The sequence below is a fragment of the Melozone crissalis genome, unplaced genomic scaffold (assembly GCF_028551555.1).
Source record: "Melozone crissalis strain CALT ecotype California unplaced genomic scaffold, PUWL_Pcris_2 ptg000081l_1, whole genome shotgun sequence".
In the NCBI taxonomy this organism is placed as follows: domain Eukaryota; kingdom Metazoa; phylum Chordata; class Aves; order Passeriformes; family Passerellidae; genus Melozone; species Melozone crissalis.
In genome coordinates, this window is record NW_026535858.1 from 1,518,186 (window position 1) to 1,535,938 (window position 17,753).

General features: G+C 45.1%; 1 protein-coding gene across 3 annotated transcripts; it reads right to left on the minus strand.

Annotated features, from left to right (window-relative positions):
* Positions 1 to 895: 895 nt before the first annotated feature.
* On the minus strand, positions 896 to 17,466 carry ANKEF1 (ankyrin repeat and EF-hand domain containing 1). 3 transcript variants are annotated; one of them, XM_054290458.1, is made up of 10 exons: positions 17,340 to 17,466; positions 11,677 to 12,063; positions 11,044 to 11,243; positions 9,961 to 10,110; positions 9,372 to 9,495; positions 7,751 to 8,546; positions 4,990 to 5,216; positions 3,602 to 3,777; positions 2,285 to 2,422; positions 896 to 1,223 (listed from the first exon to the last, which is right to left on the minus strand). In XM_054290458.1, the coding sequence occupies exons 2-10, from the start codon at positions 12,020 to 12,022 to the stop codon at positions 1,098 to 1,100; spliced, it is 2,283 nt and encodes a 760-aa protein (XP_054146433.1). In that variant the 5' UTR covers positions 12,023 to 12,063; positions 17,340 to 17,466; the 3' UTR covers positions 896 to 1,097. The 3 variants fall into 3 exon arrangements, with proteins under 3 accessions (XP_054146433.1, XP_054146431.1, XP_054146432.1); XM_054290457.1 differs by lacking the exon at positions 17,340 to 17,466 and adding an exon at positions 16,853 to 17,016 and having other exon boundaries at positions 897 to 1,223; XM_054290456.1 differs by lacking the exon at positions 17,340 to 17,466 and having other exon boundaries at positions 11,677 to 12,333.
* Between the last annotated feature and the right edge of the window lie 287 nt (positions 17,467 to 17,753).

Sequence of the window (17,753 nt, forward strand, 5' to 3'; positions counted from 1 at the left end):
TCGGTGGACATGTGAAGGCTGTGAACTGTCCTAGGTAACATCCATGACAAAGCTCTGCCAGAAACACAGTTTTACCTTACAGTATAATTTCTGACTGCTTCTTGATTTTATTTTGATGGCTGCTGTTCAGCAAATTGCCCCTTTGCTTCTCCTTCTTTCAGAGATGCAGTTTCATTTACAATTGTTCATGGGCTCCTTGCCCACACTGCCTTCTATGACTTAACTGAAGCTCTACTACTTTTATTATTTACAATCATCTGCAGCCAGCAGCAGTTTTATGCTGGCAGATAAAAATCACACACTGGTCAGTGTTGTTTCACTGTGATTGCCCCCGAGGGATGTGTTACCAAGAACCTCAGTTAACTGGCTGCAGAGGTGGGTCACAATGTTAAACTGGCATCACAGACAGGCCCCTTGGCTCAGGTGCAGGGACTGGGGGGCTCCAGACCTGCTGGAACGTTTTTCTCCACGAGAATGGAGAAAAATGGATTACAGATTATTATACAGAGATTACTATCCTTTCAAGAAATCAGAAGGAAAACAAGATGCGCCTGTTGGGGTGGAAGCAGCTTCAGGTCTCACATGCACTTCAGAAAATGAATGGGAGAACATGATCAGGAAGCACATGAGGCACTGTGATAGTTCTGGCTGTAAACTCTCTGTGGCCTCTACAGACAACTCAGAACATTGCTGTCTTAGCTAATTACTGAATGCCATCTTCATATCTACATATCTAGAGTAGAAGGGGAAGGTATCTTCCAGGAAGAAGTTTTGAGTTGGGGTGAAGAAAGCCTTAGAAAGCCACACCTTTGCAAAAGATGTGTGTCTCACAACAGTGGCTATTCCATGAAGTATACTGAGCCAGCTCCAAGACTTGGAATCACATGAGGATAAATCTTTTTCCAGACTAAGCCCTCAACAAAAGATTGTGTGTAAGCAACATAATCTATGGAGGAAAAACTTGATATGATTTTCTTTTATGGTAGCTGAGATTTATTTACTGAGCACTGCACGATTCCTTCCTTGCAAAGGAGTAGCCTTTTACATCTTTGTCTCCTCGAAACACGTGCTGAAGCAGCTTTTTCCAGATGCTGTGCTTATTTCTCAAATTTTCTATTGAAGAGGGTTGTAAAATCTGCCATGTGACCACAAAGAGCAGCGCGTTCACTGAGCAATACTCGCTGTTCTGCAAGCTGCATTGCTGTGGCATCAGGGCTCCATATCTACAAAATAAAGGTTTGTGTAGTTAATGTGGATGGGCCTTTTGCAACAGAGGCACTAAGAAGATACTGAAAGAGAGGCATGTTCTAGCACTCCTTTCCACTGTGAGACATAGAAAAGAAGCAGTGTGGCCACCCAGCAGAAGGGAGGTCAACAACGCGTGTGTGTACAAACAGAGCATTCTCTTGTTGTCACTTCCAATCTGTATCATGCCATGGACTCCGATTACAGATAATGTGGGAAAGAAGATCTTAAGGTAATTATCTAAAATTACTGACTCAGGCTCACGATCCTCAGAGTGGAAAATAGTAATTAGCTGTAGAGTCATCAGCTATGTAGCCTCAGTCCTCTGAGACCATTGTAGAAACTAGCATAAATCAGGGTTAGGGAAATGATAAACAAACTCCAAACACAACTGCTCAGCCAGCAGTGGCGTTCTTTTCCTTTTCAAGGAGGGAAAAAAAATACAAAAATTACTTCACTGTGATTATGTTGTTCTCTTTCTCAGTTATTTCTAAGCATGTATGACAAGACCTGGACAGAAAAGTTATATTTCCACTATTCCAACTCTAGGTAGCAAATATTTAGTGTGCTGTGATCCATCTAGTTCAGTAACTGTCACTGCCAAAAGTCATCATGTGATAACTAATCAACAGGGCAAGTTAGAAGTTGGTGCCCATGCTATGCAAATAGACTCCTATCTTTTAAATGCAGGAGTATAAAAATACGTGTCATAAATGTAGTTTTATTTTTATTTTAAAGTGTGGTTCACTTTAATCCAATTTAAAAATCCGATAAGAGATTTTGATATATAAAACAAATATTTGATTTCCACAAATATATGTTATATATATATATATATATATATATATATATATATTTGTGTCATTATAAATTATACATCCACAAACTCATTAATTTACTCTTGCTTGGTGGCAACCTCTCTACGTTGTGTCACATCATCTCTAAGCTAGATGAATGCTTGGATTGTTCTGGGTTTTGATCTCAGCAAGAGATCAAAAGTCACCATGGAACTGCACCCCTGTTTTGCTGCTGCACGTACTTTCCTGGGTCTGAAGGAGATGTCATTTTTGTCTTCTCTCGGTGCCAAGGATTGCCAATAAGCAGAACTGTCCTTACGGGAACTCTTTGGCTTTTCAGGAACAGCTTCTTCCTCAGGTGGCGGAGATCCATCTGGAGACTGAAGGGGAAGAAGGTACCAATTTTACCAATACATCATGTTCACAAGCAAGGCATGCATCCTGCATCTTCTGGTGCTCTGCTGCAATGCTTACTGGGAGGGTATTTTTCTTAATCTCTTAAGAACCTGTTTCTTTTGTTTTTCAAAATCAAAAATTGCAAGGGCCACCCTTTTGAAAGGTAAAAGGCACCTCTCTTCCTTGGGCACTAAAACATTACCTGCTCTTTGTGACTCCCAAGACAGTCACCTTGTACCACTGGTGATCCCATCCTTTTCCAAGTGAGGAATGAACAGGCACCTAAGGTTGCCTTCCTCCTGCCTCTGAAAGCCCCGTGCTGTCCCTGACATTCAAAACCTTTGTGCAAGGGGATGCCAGCATTTAGCTGCTGAGACACATTTCCTGCACTGTCCAGGGCAGCCGAAGGACACCTCCAGCCACACAGATACAATTTCAACTTCTCCCTAAATAGCAAGCTGGATGTGACTAAAAGTGCCACTGGTGAATCAGGAAGGTCTCATCCACAGGAGGAGAACCCAGATGTGGGCACGGAGGCTGGTGTCAGCTTGGGAATAGGGCAATGCTGAGCTGCTCAAGACTCCCAGAGGGTGCAGGAAAAACATGAAGAAATAAAACAGGCAAACATCAGTGTGGGATTTGAGAAACAAGACTTAGGTAAATAGTGGAAGAGGAAAGATATGGCATGAAATGGAAAATAGGAAGTTAGCAAGCCTGGTATTGTCTCAGCGAGTTCAACTAGGAGAATAAAAAACCTTTTAACCAGTTTGAAGGGTATTGCTCTTATCTTGTGAAAAAAGAGGTTCTCCCTTTAAGAAATTATGGTTACAAGTTGTTCAGTGTTTACCACAACAGAGATGGATGAGCACATCCTTCAGGAGGAGGGAAAAAGAAAAGGAAATTTTTGTCTATGTCCGTTAGTGATACAGGACATCATTCTGATGTGTGTCTGTGGAAGACATGAAGTTTGTCTAATTAGCAAGACAAATTTCAACCAATGAACAAGTTCTAATGCTCACAAGAACAGTATGAGCATCTGAAAATCCTCACTTTACAAAGCTGCCCAAGTCACAGCATTAGAGACGAATGGGTAGCAAAGAATGAATGAAAGCAACTCCCTGCTAACTATTAGCAAATCAGTCCTTTGTTACCATCTCTCATACCTCTGTTTTCACAGATTTCGGTGGCTCTGGTGGTTTTGGCTTCCCACCTTTGCTTTGCTTTGCTTGCTTTGCTTCTTCTTTTTCTCGTTCTTCTGCCAAAAATTTCAGTTGATTTTCAAGCAGTTCAATTATTGCAGCATCTTCAAATATTTCAGCAAGATCAAGAGCACTCCTTCCTGTATTTAAAAAAATAAATATCTGTGTAAACCATGAAAATTAACTTTGGCACTGGTTTTTTGCAGCTGGACAATCAACTGAATTTAATATGGCCAGTATTTTTTTACCCATCCCATATGCCAGCAGCGTGCCTGACATTGGTGTAAGGACCAGTGGTCATCAGCGCTGCTTGCAGAAATAAGACCTGGCAGACACCAGCCCTAAAACTCATTTTACAGGAATATTGCAGGAATTCTTATATTGCTTGCTTTGCTCTTAATGTTCTGCCACTTGCAGCTTAATACACTGGTCCACAGGTTGTCATTTTGATCTCTGAGAGCTGAGAGCATTTAGCACTAGGAGATGGTCTGCATTCCTGACCTTGTGCTGTGCTGGCTATCTCCTTCTGCCTCTGCTTGCTCTGTGGCTGGCAAGGGAAAGCCCCCTGATGGAAATGATCAGCTTCAGTGCTTAATGAAGGAAAAAAATCTGTCCTGGTTCTTACGAGACTCTGGCTGTAAAGTATCTGTGAGACTGAACTGCTGTGTGAATCACAACTCCACATGATATAAGGAATAAGGAATACACATCCTTTCTACAAGCAGGGTTTCACCACTAGGCATTTTGGCAAAGAAAGTCTCATTGTGTAGCAATGCTGCTTCCTACGTTAGAGCAAGAGCTTGAAAGATGATGCATGTGAACTTTTCAATTACTCTGGAGACAGGGGAAATAAGTCTGAAGGAGGGATCTGCTGTGAGGAGGTAACTCTTCAGTATCAGCTCAGATTTGGTTTTCTGTTAAATATTTTTTTCTCAGGAGTTATATCTACATGTACAGCAGCAAGGAAGTCTTTTAACCAGCGCTGCCTGTGCCTCAAAATAAATCACTTAAATGAGTGGCAGACTATACTCTGAGCCACAGCTGAAATCCAATTTTCCCTCAAATAATAATAACTAGATAGAATGTTTTCATTAAAGCCACTTATAAGTCTGTATGTATCTTGCGAGGAGTAACAGTCTCCTGAATTGAGTAATTATTCATGTTACTTCATTTTCTAGATATGCAAAGCCCAAGAAAGCCTTTTTTCAATAATTATTCCAGACTGGAGAAAACTAACTGAACCTATTCCTTCATCCCAATCCTGACAGCAACCCTAAACACAGAACAGTTCTCCCAGTGCTCCAGGTGTTTTTAATAGAGAATCAGCCTGTTTTGGAGACATTGCTATTTACCATTGCTGTTTAAAGCCTCGACGTCAGCACCTGCAGTGATTAAGAAATAGACCATGTCCAGCCTGCAGGCCTCCACGGCTCTCATCAGCGGGGTGGCCTCGCCTATGGACGGGGCATTGACGGCCGCTCCAGCCTTCACCAGCACCTCAGCGATGTCCAGGTGTCCGTTGTAGCAGGCGTGGTGCAGAGGGGTCCACAGGAAGTTGTCTGTCGCATTCACATCGGCCCTGCGCAGGGTAAGAGCGGCTGTGGCAGCTGGAGCTGCTGGTGCCTGCAGGAACAGCCCCAGCTCCCCGGGCAGCCAGCTGGAACTGCCGCTGCAGCGGCATATTCAGTGTAAAGAGCTATTTTCATATGGCTATTCTGAACCTGTCTCAGTCCCTGAACTTGGCATGGAATAGTAATTGTAAGTGTGCCTGGGTGCTGCTTATGTCTCCCCCTAAGCCATCAGTGTCCTTCACATGGAGCTTTTCACGGGTACAGCAAAAAACACAGGCATTCAAACACCTTAGTCCTGTAAAAGGCTGCTTGTGCTCCAGCTTCACCGAGAATGGCAGAAAGCAGATTCAGGAACTCAAAAAGTTCCCTTCTGGGCCAAGAACAAGTGCTACAGGACACGTGGCAGCGCTGCAGAGCTCGCCTGCACGAGAGGGAAGTGTTCACCTGTCCTTTTGGCGTTGCTGCCCTCTGCCTGCTCCGTTCCTCTGCACTGGCTCCTCCCTTTGACAAACGAGTTACACAAGGTCTGCCTTGGGAGTCTGAGCACTGAAAAGCCATTCAGCTACTGTGCTGCTGGGCTAGGACCTGCTTCTGCTCCCAAATTAAACCTGGGATGCTCTGCAGAAACCAAGGGCTAGTTCACGGGAGGTCCCTGGATGAAACTGGGAGGAAAAGCATTACCAGCCCTAGAGGTCCTGAAGGGAGTTAGGGACACTGTCCCGCTTACTTGGTGGACAAAAAGCTGCTGTCTTCCCAAAAAAGAAGGAGGAAGGAAGGAAGAAGAAAAATTGTGAAGGAAGCTGCTTCCAGGGATAGCTGTTTGCTCTTCAGGTCAGATGATTGTCTAAATAAAAGCACAGATTCATCTGTTCTTCTTCCCTTGTTTAAATTTTTAATCTTTTTCAGAATTCTATCTTTGATGAGATCTTAGCACAGTAAATTGCCTGACCTACCACATTTATCTCTCTTATCTTTCAGTCACTAAGTGTTATGGTTTATTTGTAGGCAGTTTCCATTTGTTTTAATTCTCATTAAAATGAGCTTCTTCAGTTATTTCACTTTCTCTCTCAACGCAACCTCTTTGCCTGCACTCAGACTCTGTCTGCCCCTGAACCCTTTTTCCTAACTTCATCCTATCAGAAAGAAACCAGTCAGTGGGAACAGGGACAATGCAGCACTGAATTTAAAAATTCCTTGGCATTTTCTGCCCATCAAGCACAGAATTTCCCATCAGACCAAATTTCATTTACTTCTAATTCTTTCTGAAGGAAGATAGAAAGTAGATACCACCAATTTAATTTTAAACATAATAAATGTTAACCATTTAGCTGGATAAATGTTTTGTTTTGTGTTCAATATGGATTTGTGGTTCTGTACTGAAAAGGTTATATTATAAAATGTATTTGAATGCCTGTGCTAAACTGCAAGCCCATGATGCTGAGAGATGCAAACCTAAATGCTACTGATAACTTTCCATTTTCATTTCTGTCTATTGAAAAAAATCTCAAAACTGGTACTATTTATTCAAGCTAAGTTACTGTGTTTCTAGGTCTTATTGTTAAATAGGATGTGACTCCAGTGCTGTCTGCTGAGGCTTGGGAAAAGGAGTAGAGATTAATCTGGTGGATTAATTTGGTAGCTCCTACACCTTTATCTTCAGAAAACCTGAATATACACATTACCCAATTTTCCATATGCTCTAGGAATGTCAGTGTAATTACCAGCGTGTGGAAAGATCCATTTGCTGTTAGTCTTTGCAGGAACCAGAGCAATGACTACAGCCCCTTTCCCTGATATATTAATATTAACATGAATTCTATCTATGCATAGTAGAGACAGAACAGAATTAACATAAATATCTTTGGAAAATGTTCATTTAAGCAATTATGTGAAGGACTGTAGGAGCACAGCAGTGTGACAATAAGAGATTATGCTATTACACAAGTATGACTGAAACTTTTTGAAATTGCTTTCATTTTTAAGGTGTCATTGAGATTTTTCACAAGTGTGTCTGCGGGCTCCAGAATTGCTGAAGCACTTCAAAAATGAGGAGCAGGCTAATTAGTAGCAGGGGCTTCTGATGTAAATCCTGCTGCTTCAGCCTGCCTCAGCTGCAGAGGAAAGTGGAGATTTAAACCAGGCATGTGGAACAGGAAAGTCCAGGATTACCTCAATTATTTCAGTCAAGTCCTTCAAGTCAGATTTCCCCAAAATCATTTCCCAGTTTTGAGAGTTTGCTTGTGAGGATGTACTACTTGATGCACTACTACTTGGGTATGAACCCCTGCTGCTGACCAAATATCCTCAGCCCAGACACCAACAATTGCAGTCCTGGGGAACTTGTCTCTTGGTTGTTTTCATTTCCATGCTACTAAAATATGAAAAATAATAAACTTACCCCTGTGACTTGAGATCTTGGGGAAGTAACTTAAATGTTATGTAAGCAAAAAACAAACAGTAGCCTTTTGCATCCAAATATTCAGTGGACATTTATGCTTTTGAAAGCCTTCCCAAAATAGCAATTAAATTGAAATTATCTTACCCCTTTTCCAGAAGAAACTCCACAAGAACTATGTTGCCACTTGCACATGCAACCATCAAAGGTGTTTTGTAATATATATCTTTCATGTCTACTGGCACGCCCTGGTCGAAGGCTCTCTGCAGAGACACAAAGTCTCCTTCTCTGACCAGGTAGTTGATATCCATGAGGGTTTTACTGGGCTCCTCCATGTACCAGGCACGGTCATCGAACACGGGGTGGGCGGCGTGGAGGGCACGTTTGAAGCGCTGCTCCTCGGGGATGGTGGGGACAGCCTCCACCATGCGGGTAGGGAGGCCATCTTCCCTGAGGGGCCGTTCACTCTGGGGCACAACACACACTGGCACAGGGAGGCCTTTCTTGCCTCTCCTTCTCGGTGGCTTCTTCTTCTTCTTTGGTTTGGGCCCAAAGGATGAGAGCAGAAAGGCTTTCTGCAGGTATCTTGAGCCTTTAAAAAAATCATCCAGGCTGATCTTGTCAGAAGATACTTCATGCTTTCTAGCAAGAATTTCTATTTGTTCCTGATCCACGGTGCCCCAGTGCTTCCGAATGACTGCCATGAAATCCCTTTTGGATACTATCCCCTCGTCCTCCTCATCAATCTCAAACTCCTTGCGGATGGCTTCCTCGTGCTGCAGGGACCAGTCGTACACCTTCAGGTACCACTCAAGGGTCTTATCTGGCTTCCTTGCGGCTTTTTCAGCTTTGCGCAGCACTGTTACTGCTGCTTTGAACCCACCGCCCTTGGCAACATCCCTTGCGGTCAGCTTTAACAAGTTGGTCCATGTAGGATCACAGCCTAGGAATATGGACACAGTGTGGCTAATAGTGCAGTGGAATTCCTACTTTTGTAATATAAGAACCTTGTAATACACAGGCAACTCGTGGCGACGGCCTACAATTTTATATAAATAGCAGTGCTAGGTGGAACCACATCACTGACCCCAGGCTGGAAGGTCAGCCACATGTCCATATTTTTTTTCCAAAGGGAGAAGCATTGAGCAACCTGTATTTATTTATCCACCCATGAATATGTATAAAGAGAAGTTCAGTGGAAACTTTACATTTTTACTTGAAGTGGTGAGCAAGGTTAAGAAGCAAACTAAGATTAAGGTGTCATTTATTTCTATATCCCAACATTACAATTTGGCAATGGATCACAAGAACAGGATGTGGGATTTTGCATGATGCTCTTGGATCAAAGCTTGAAGTGCGATGATCATCTGATCAAGTCAGGAAAGGATCACAGCTGCTTCAGGGCATGTTTCAATACCCATGGGTATGAAGTTTTCCTCATGACTGCACAGAGATTTTTTTTAAATGATCATCAATTAAAAAATGTATTTTCTATTGGAAGTTTCAATACAATACATCTAAACCCAACTAAACCCAGAACCACCTAATACTGTCCAACACTAAGTTATACAACCTCCTGATGCTTCTGCTGCTTTCTTTGAGAAATGTTTTCTCATCGACATGAGGTAAGAGCCTCTGTTAGGCCCTTCTGAATAAGATTTTCGCCACAGGATACCCAAATCCTTCAGAGATACCCAAATGAAATCTTTCCTTTAGCACAAAAATAGAATACAGATAATAGTTGTGAAGTAATTTAGTTTTCATGTACCTCTTTGTCCTATATACCTGCAGCAGTCTGTAAATCCTCCCTCTGCAGCATAATGAAGTGGTGTGTTACCACTCATAGCAACCAGTTTCAAGTCTGCACCATAACCTGAAATAATCGCCAGAATCTAGAAAAACAAACAGAGTCCCACCAAAAATCTTGTCTGTTCTTAACATGTGAAAATGTAAGATTGATTTACAAATAAATGCAATATATGACATTCCCATTCTAATAATGAAGTTCTCTCCCATGTCCAGCTGGTCAATGCACATATAACATTAATGTTTTCTATAGCATTATGCTTATTTAACTGATGAAACAGAAACCTTGTGTAATTGTAGACACCAAGGACAATCTTCTTGCCAGCTCACTGTGAACCCCTGTCTGGCCTATCACTGCTGGAATCCCTCTGATGCTTACAAAGAATCTGCTTTTGATTACTGATCATTTTGCTTTGATCAGCTGAGACAACGGACTCAAAAAACCCCCAACAAAAGCACACTCCAAAAGCCCAAAGCAAAGCCCTGTAACAACAAAAAACCCAGCCAGGTTTGGCTTTGCGGCAGTGCTTTCACAGCAGAAATGTGCATACCTCGAGGAAGCCTCCTTTGGCCGCGAAGTGCGCGGCGCTGTGTCTGTCGAAGTCGAAGAGGTTCACGTTGGCTCCCCTCTGCAGCAGAGCCAGCACCACGTCGGCCGCGCCCTCGCGAGCCGCCTCCATCACCGCCGTGCGCCCCGTGGCCTGCGGCAGCACAGAGCACTCACGCTGGGAGCCCCCAAAACAGCCTCACAGCCTCACCGGGACCTGCAGGGCAGCCCTCAGAGCCTACTCATAACAGGGCTGCCCGCAGAGAGCAGGCAGATGCCAGCACCTCACGTACATTGAAGGCTTGAGTCCCTTCAATAGCGCCCAACCAATTGCTTAGTTAGGGAATCCTGGATTCTGTGGGTATCTTCTCATGTATATTTACAACATCTAACTCAAAATACCACCTCAGATTACAAAGGCAGGAGCATGAGGAGCTATGGCTGGGGAAGGCAAATCAACCAGTGAATTTCACTATGGTTCTGTGAGGAAAAGTTCACTCGATTACATTAATATTGTCTTTTCCTAGATAGTAATGCATGTTTGCTTTGGATAACTCCAAGGGAAAGCCTGAGCTTCTTGATTTATCAACAGCACAGAGCTTCAGTCTTTCAGGTCTTTGTTAAATTAGGGAGCAAACAAATAAATGATTAGGATATACAAAAGAGAAGAAAGTTTCTCATGCCTTGTTCCTGCCTTGATTGCTCATCAGATTTTCCCTACCTTTTAGCAAATATTCGCTAAAATAACTTACCTTTTAATGAATACTATTTCAACTCTGAAAATCTAAGGACACATCAAGGCAAATACAAATCAGCAGTGCTCCACTGAAGTACAGTGAACTGCAGCTCCTAACAGCTGATCCAGTTACATGAAAGTTTGGGGAAATATTTGCACTCTAAACCTACAAAAATCGAAAAAAAGATTTAAATCCGTCTCCTCCAAAAAAGGGTGGTACAGAAGAGGGGAAGAGGTATGGCCACCTAGTTAAGCAATTTTCACTGCTTTATTATTTTAATGTGAGGATTTAAGGTCATGTACTCTGCTCTATACTCCTGTATCTGTTCTTAGTTACAGAAAGGCTCATACCGGGTCTCTTGCATGGGGATTTGCTCCTTTCTCCAAGAAAATGAGGCACATATCTTTAACCTCATGAGCATTCTCACAGGCTTCTAGAAGCAGAGACCTCCCAGTCGTGGTACAGCTGTTGACATCTGCACCATATTCCAAGGCAATCTCCAAGCAGTGGGTATGGCGAACTGTAGGTACAAGGCAGTAAAACAAAACACCTGCAAAGGAAACCAGTGGGGGTTAGGGTGGAAAAGGAAATTACCAGAAGGGTTGTGAGGCTGTGAGCTTCACAGCTGACCAGTCTGCAACAGAGACCTCTTCACTGAGGGTGAAGCCATGCAAGAAAAGATTTCTACTTCAGAGACTTTACCTGAGGAGAAAGCCAGAGCTCAGTATGTCACAGGCCATGGGAGGAATGCGAGTCTCAATTATAAGTTACCTCTCAGCTCTCTGCTGGGGAGACATGATTTAAAGGCCTCGACTCTTCAGGAGGAATTATTTTCATTTTCATCAAAGCTGTAATGGCCAACAGCTTCTGTTGGGCTGTAAGGATAACCCTCAAGCACAGCTCCTCTCCACAGACAGACACATCACATGTAATGTGTGCCACACAGTTAAGGGATTGCTTTATGGTACCTCCTTCTCACTCACCTTTCCCTTCATTATCCCCAGCAGTCATGTCTGCTTTAGCTGTTGCTAGTAGTTCCAGAATGGCCTCAAAGCCCTGCTCAGCTGCCTTCATGGCTGGCGTGCACCCCATGTTGTCGTGGACGTTGGGGCTCGCTCCGTGCTCCAGCAGGAAGCGGCACATCTCAATGTCGTTCTTCATGGTGGCCACGTGCAAGGCACTGTATCCTTCCTTGGGCTCTGTGTAATTAATCAGATCTGGGAATCCCTTCTGGATCAGGTTTTCTATTTGCTTCTTGTCTTTCTCGTGAACACACTGTATAAGTTTGTAGATCTGTAAGTTTAGAAGCCTCTTATCTACTGGTAGCATCCCAGGATAGGGACGATTTTCTTCTTTCAAGGAAATACTTTCTGCATGGACAAAAAAGAAAACATGTAATCTCACAGAGGACATTATAGTGACCTGCCAGTAAAATCAGGAATCAGACCATGTTCACAGCATGAAAATATCCACTTTACCTGGACAAAACATTAGGTTTTGAACTAATTTATCTTTTACTGTGGGCAGCACATATAGAGGCTATATAAACCCAAGTAGTACCTTACAAAATTTTTCTTTCTAGTCATCCAACTGTTCTGAAGAGGTCTCATTCAAGGAGAAAATTAAGTTAAGAAGCTGTAGGGTAACTGCTCTCCATTCAAGGAACTGTTACAATCTACAATTACTTGGAAGCCTAAGGGGAGGCTGTTCATCTGTTGTTTTCAATGGGGGAAAAAGTCACAAGACACTGTGTCCTCTTCACTTCCTGAAACACAAAATTGATGCTAAAATTTTTATTAACATCACCTCACCAGTGACTGAGCATCTTCCCCGTTTTTGGTTTTTTTTTTTTTTTCTGGTAGCTGATGCATGAACTTCCTGCTAGGTTATGTAGATAAAAGAGTAAGTAAAATTTCTCTGCTGCAAAACCCTTGGAGGAAAAAAATTACAGACTGCAGGGCACTGGTCTGCGAAAAGGTTCTTCCATGTCCTGCATCACAAGCTTCTTGAAAATAATTCAGTGCAGGACTTTGCACTTGCCTCAATTCCGGATGTTTTCCAGTTTTTTTCTTTTAGGTTTTTTAGCCTCTTTTAGCTAGTCTCAGCTCTCATGGCTGGAGGGTTAGGAAGGGTCAGACATTGTAGGGACCATTTCTGAAGCTTTCCTAAGTGGACGGGAGGCTTCCTAGCAGCTTCAGCAAACCTCTGGTCAGCCCGTCCTCCAGAACTCTTACAGGACATGCAACACAAAATGTGAAGGAACATCTGTTAGAGAACACTTGGGGTTTGGTTTGTTTGGGTTTCTTACTCATTGCAGTGTAGTCTGTAAATGGGACCACTCAGCATCTGCCTGGCTACTCTGGGTGCTTTGTGGATGTCTGTGACAAGGGGAGATTGCAGAGAGATGCAGAGGGATGCACGATTCCAACAGGCAGGACCTCCCATTCTGGGGAGGAAGCCTGAGGGAAAACTGCAGGAAAAGTAGAAAAAGTTGGCTGAAGGTGAATCATGTTGGGAATGGACAGAGAGGTAATTTTTGTACCACAGGTACAACTTGCCAGTTGTAGTTTCTGTAGCTATTGCCTCTCATTTCTTTGGAAGTTCTGTGTCCAGCCTAGTTTTGGAACAGAGATTGGGTCAACTGCTGGCAGATTTCTGAGCACTGTGCCTCTTGTTTTCCCTGCCAGACAAGGCCCTCAGCTCCCTCCCTGTGCACCCCACTGTGCTGGGTGAAGGTGCTGTTATCAGAAGCTGCTCCCTTGCAGAAGTGTTCAAGTGGGTACTAAAATGCAAAGACTTTCTCTCTGCAATGAAACCTGCTCTGAATAGATCGGCTGCTCTCAGATGTTCTCCATTTAAACATGGAATTACTTAAATCCTTTTCTGTTTAGGTCTTACATAACCCTCATTTGGATCATAAACAGGTATGTTCTTACATCAAACAATTAAATCTTCAGGTAGCAATAACTTAAATCTGTCACCTGTGGCTTGTTCATTCTCATCCCTACCATGTTGTTCTTCCTGTGACATTTTGTCCAGTGAGAGGGAAAAAATGCAGAGATTTTTATCCTGCTGACGGGAATTACACCTATAGCAACCTTGTAGTCCTGAAGCTCAGAGCTGAGAAATAAGGGTACTTCAGAGTAATGCCCTGCTAGAAGGGATCACTGGAGACCCCACAGAGCCTGCCTTTTAGAGCCTGAAGAAATTTCTGAGCAAATCCTCAGTACAGGAAGTTTTTTTTCTGTTACTGAGCTACTGAGCACAGGGAAAAGTTGTGATGCAAACTCTGCAGGGGCTGTGAGGAGGAGCAGCAGGAATGTTCTGCAGGGAAGGCTCTTACAGTACTTACACCACTGAAATTCAGCAAAAGAAAGATACTTAGATGGAACTGACAAGCTTAAATGTTCTTTTATGCTTTTGTTCCACTTCCCACCATCCTGCAGCAGTAAGGAACATGGGTTTACTTCCATAAAATTTTCTTCCCACTGTTATTCATGATTTGCATCTGGATTTTTTTTCCGGAACTTATTTTGGATGAAAACTTGCTTTTTCTTCCTTTCTTTCTCTCTCTGAAGCAGCAAACACTGAAGTGACATTCTCCTTGGACATAGGTTAGTAATGCCACAGAACATGAGCAGAAGTGCACTTGGTAAAAACCTGTTAGTAACTAATCTTTGATGAACAAATGTGAACAAATGGATATAACATTCAATACGTATGAATTTGGATTTATTTCATGGATTATCTTGGAGATTCCTTGAGCTACTTGCTCCCTATAACCAAGGTGCCCCATGCTGGACATGAGACTGATGGCACACCTTACACTTACTGCACACTTTCATTTTTGCTCACAGTGGAATGTACAATTGAGTGCCATTTTAGTTCTGATCAGATTTTTTTCTGGTGCTTTTGAGCTGCTTATGACAGTATTCTTTTAATATTTCACATGCAGCAAAAAAATTATTTCCATGAGCAGAAGTGAAATTATTTTTATCGCAACAGTCAAGTCTGTTATCACAATTCAGCCACCACTGAGTCCTTACCCAATTCAAAGTCTTTGCTTCAAAGCATTAAGAACCAACAATTTACATGAAAACAACAATATTAACTGTTACAGTTAATATTTCTTTGCAGCATTTTTTGAAAGTGACTGGATCAAGTTTTATTAGAAGCTTCTAAAGTAGCAGCATCAAAGAAACACAGGTGGGATAAGAAATTCTACCCAGGGTCATGTAAAGTTATAAGCAAGGGAAAAAAGCGTCTAAAATGAAAACTGCAACATCCTGTCAATTTTCATTGTAAATGAGTAAATTGACTAGTAGTAAATACTAGTAAATTTACTAGAAGTAAATGCTACCAACGTTGTGTATTTCATATATTTTTTATCACTTCACCTACAATAGGTGGTGTAATGGAAAATGAGGGATTGTTATTGTGGCTTTGAGACAGCTGGGCTCTGGGAGGGCTTCATGAAGCTGTAACCACAAACCCCAAGCCTGTAGTGTTTGCTTAGCAGACATTTTATCTGCTGACAAACATCAACAGACTCGCTACCTTCATTCTGCCAGCTTGTGTCATTGTTCTGATGGAGAGCATGAACTCGTTTCAAATCCAGATTAACCCTTTTCTCAGTACACCTGGCATTAAGAAAATAATTTTAGTTGGATTCCTGTTTTCCCACAAAGCTTTCCAAGCTGTGATGGAGGTAGATTGATAGAGAGGGAACTTCTGATGGCCACTGATCTCATTCCCTGTTTCCCAGTCAAAGCCTGCTGCCTGACTGCTGCTGGAAGCACTTGTGACTCTGCCTTAAAAGCTTGCAGAAGTTTTGTCAGTTTCAACATTTCCAGTTGAAAACATCCCTTTAATTATCTCTATTCACAAACCAGTAAACAAAATTTTCATGTGTTTTATCTTTAGTGGGAGAAAATAGCTGAGCGCTTTCTAAATTTAATCTCTTTGCATGCTGGGCACAGAGATAAGCACGAGCCCTATATGTCAGTATAAAAGGAGCCAATATGGTAACAGTGCCATGCTGTATTTACAGCTTTATGTGAATAATTGCACTGGATTTTTAGCTGTGACTAAGGTTTAATAGGAGTGATGCAGCAAAATCTTCCCAAAACCGAATTCCAGTTTCATGAGTAGCCTACAGTGCTGTGGTTTTTCGGTGTTAATTCTCCAATGGTGCCTTGCCTTGGGCTGAGGCACGGCTGAGCACAGTGATGGGCACTTAGGTTTGAACTGAGCAGATTTCAATGTTGTGTGGAGATCTCAGCCCAGATCCAGTCCTGAGTGCTGTAAAGGCAGTTCCCAGGTTATGGCTGGGTTGGATCAAAAGATGTGCATCCTTTTGTCTTCAGCTTGCTTTGCAACTTCCAGTCACCCCAGTACCCATTGAAACTGGGGTGTAATGGAGCCCTGATTGCCAGCACCTAGAGCCCTGACTGTCTGCTCCTAGCAGCCCTGATTTCCCATACCTGGATGGAGCCCTGATTGCCCGCACCTGGATGGAGCCCTGATTGCCCACACCTGGATGGAGCCCTGACTGCCTGCTCCGGGCAATCAGCTTAACGAGCAACACCTGTGGGACAGGGGCTGGGGGGTGGCTCCTCAGCCAGGAGTGCAGCTGGGCCCCAGGGAAGCTTCTGGAAGGCTGTGGAGTCGGGGGGTGGCTCCTCAGCCAGGAGCCTAGCCGTGCTCCAGGGAAGCTTCTGGAAGGCTGTGGAATCGGGGGTGAGGTGCTGCTGCGCTCAGGAACAAGGTGAGCAGCAGCAGTTGGTTGATTTTCCCCGGACTGCGACTCAGAGGAGCGGGCGGCCTATAGAGGAGACTGGCTTTAACGGGAGAGAAGCTGCTGGAAGGGGAGGATGCTGGAGAGCCGGTGACGACCCAAACGGGGTTCCCTGCCAAGGACGCGCCGCTCTGGCCGTGCGGACACCCCAACGGAGGTAATGCCAGCGGCGAGAGGCGCGGGCCGTGAGGGGGGCGATGCACAGCGCGCCCGTGTCCGGCGAGGCTGCGCTCAGCCCTCACAGCGCGCCCGCTCTGCCCCGGCCCTCCGCAGCGCCGGGAGCCGCCGGCTCATCCCCGCCGCCCTCTCGCCTCCGTGCCCAGCGGCGGCGACAGCGACCCTCGGCAGCCCGGGGCACTCACCTGAGGGGGAGGGCGCTGAGGGCTCGGGGGCCGCCGCCGGACCCTCGCCCGCCTCAGCGGCAGCATCCGGACCCTCGCCCGCCTCAGCGGCTGCAGCCGGACCCTCAGCGGCCGCTGCCGGTCCCTCAGCGGCAGCATTCGGACCCTCGCCCGCCTTAGCGGCCGCTGCCGGACCCTCGACGGCAGCATCCGGACCCTCGGCCGCCGCTGCCGGACCCTCAGCAGCAGCATCCGGACCCTCGGCCGCCGCTGCCGGACCCTCAGCAGCAGCATCCGGACCCTCAGCGGCCGCCGCCGGACCCTCGGCGGCCTCAGCCGGACCCTCGCCCGCCTCAGCGGCCGCCGCCGCACTCTCAGCGGCCGCAGCCGGACCGTCGCCTTCCTCAGCGGCCGCAGCCGGACCGTCGCCCGCTTCAGCGGCCGCCATCGCCGTTGTGGCCGTCTCCTTGGCAACGGCGTCGGGCGGTTGAGAGCCGTGAGGCGGTACCGGATCCCCGCGGTGCCGCCGCGTCCTCTCGGTGCCCTCGGTGCCACCGGATCCCCTCAGGGCCCCCGGCTCCCCTCAGCACGGTACGGACCAGCGCCCTGCCGGGGGTGAGGCGGGCGCTCGGGAAGGACTTGGGTGTCGCGGGCTCTCTGTCCTTGAAGCTGGCTTACTCGCCAAGCCTCCTCTTCCTCCCCCGTGGGAAGAAGCAACGCTGTGCGGTTGTTCCGCCTCCAGACTTTTCTGGAGTTGCCAGAAAATGGAGTGGCGAGGTGCGCGTGTCCCCCAACGGCCCGGCCATTCCCATAGGGTCTGTGTAGCACGATAATGGAAATGAGCTTGGGTGGAAATGGGATCGTTCACAGTCAGTTGGACAGAAAAACCTGTATTAACAGGAGAAAAATGCCAGTGAATGGG

Coding starts and splice junctions, on each gene's coding strand:
- ANKEF1 (XM_054290456.1), bottom strand. CDS start 12,106: ATGTCCTCTGTGAGATTACATGTTTTCTTTTTTGTCCATGCAGAAAGT. Junction 10,111..11,043: donor ATCCCCATGCAAGAGACCCG/GTATGAGCCTTT, acceptor GTGCTGCCGCAG/GCCACGGGGCGCACGGCGGT. Junction 3,778..4,989: donor CGAGGCTTTAAACAGCAATG/GTAAATAGCAAT, acceptor TTTTAAATACAG/GAAGGAGTGCTCTTGATCTT.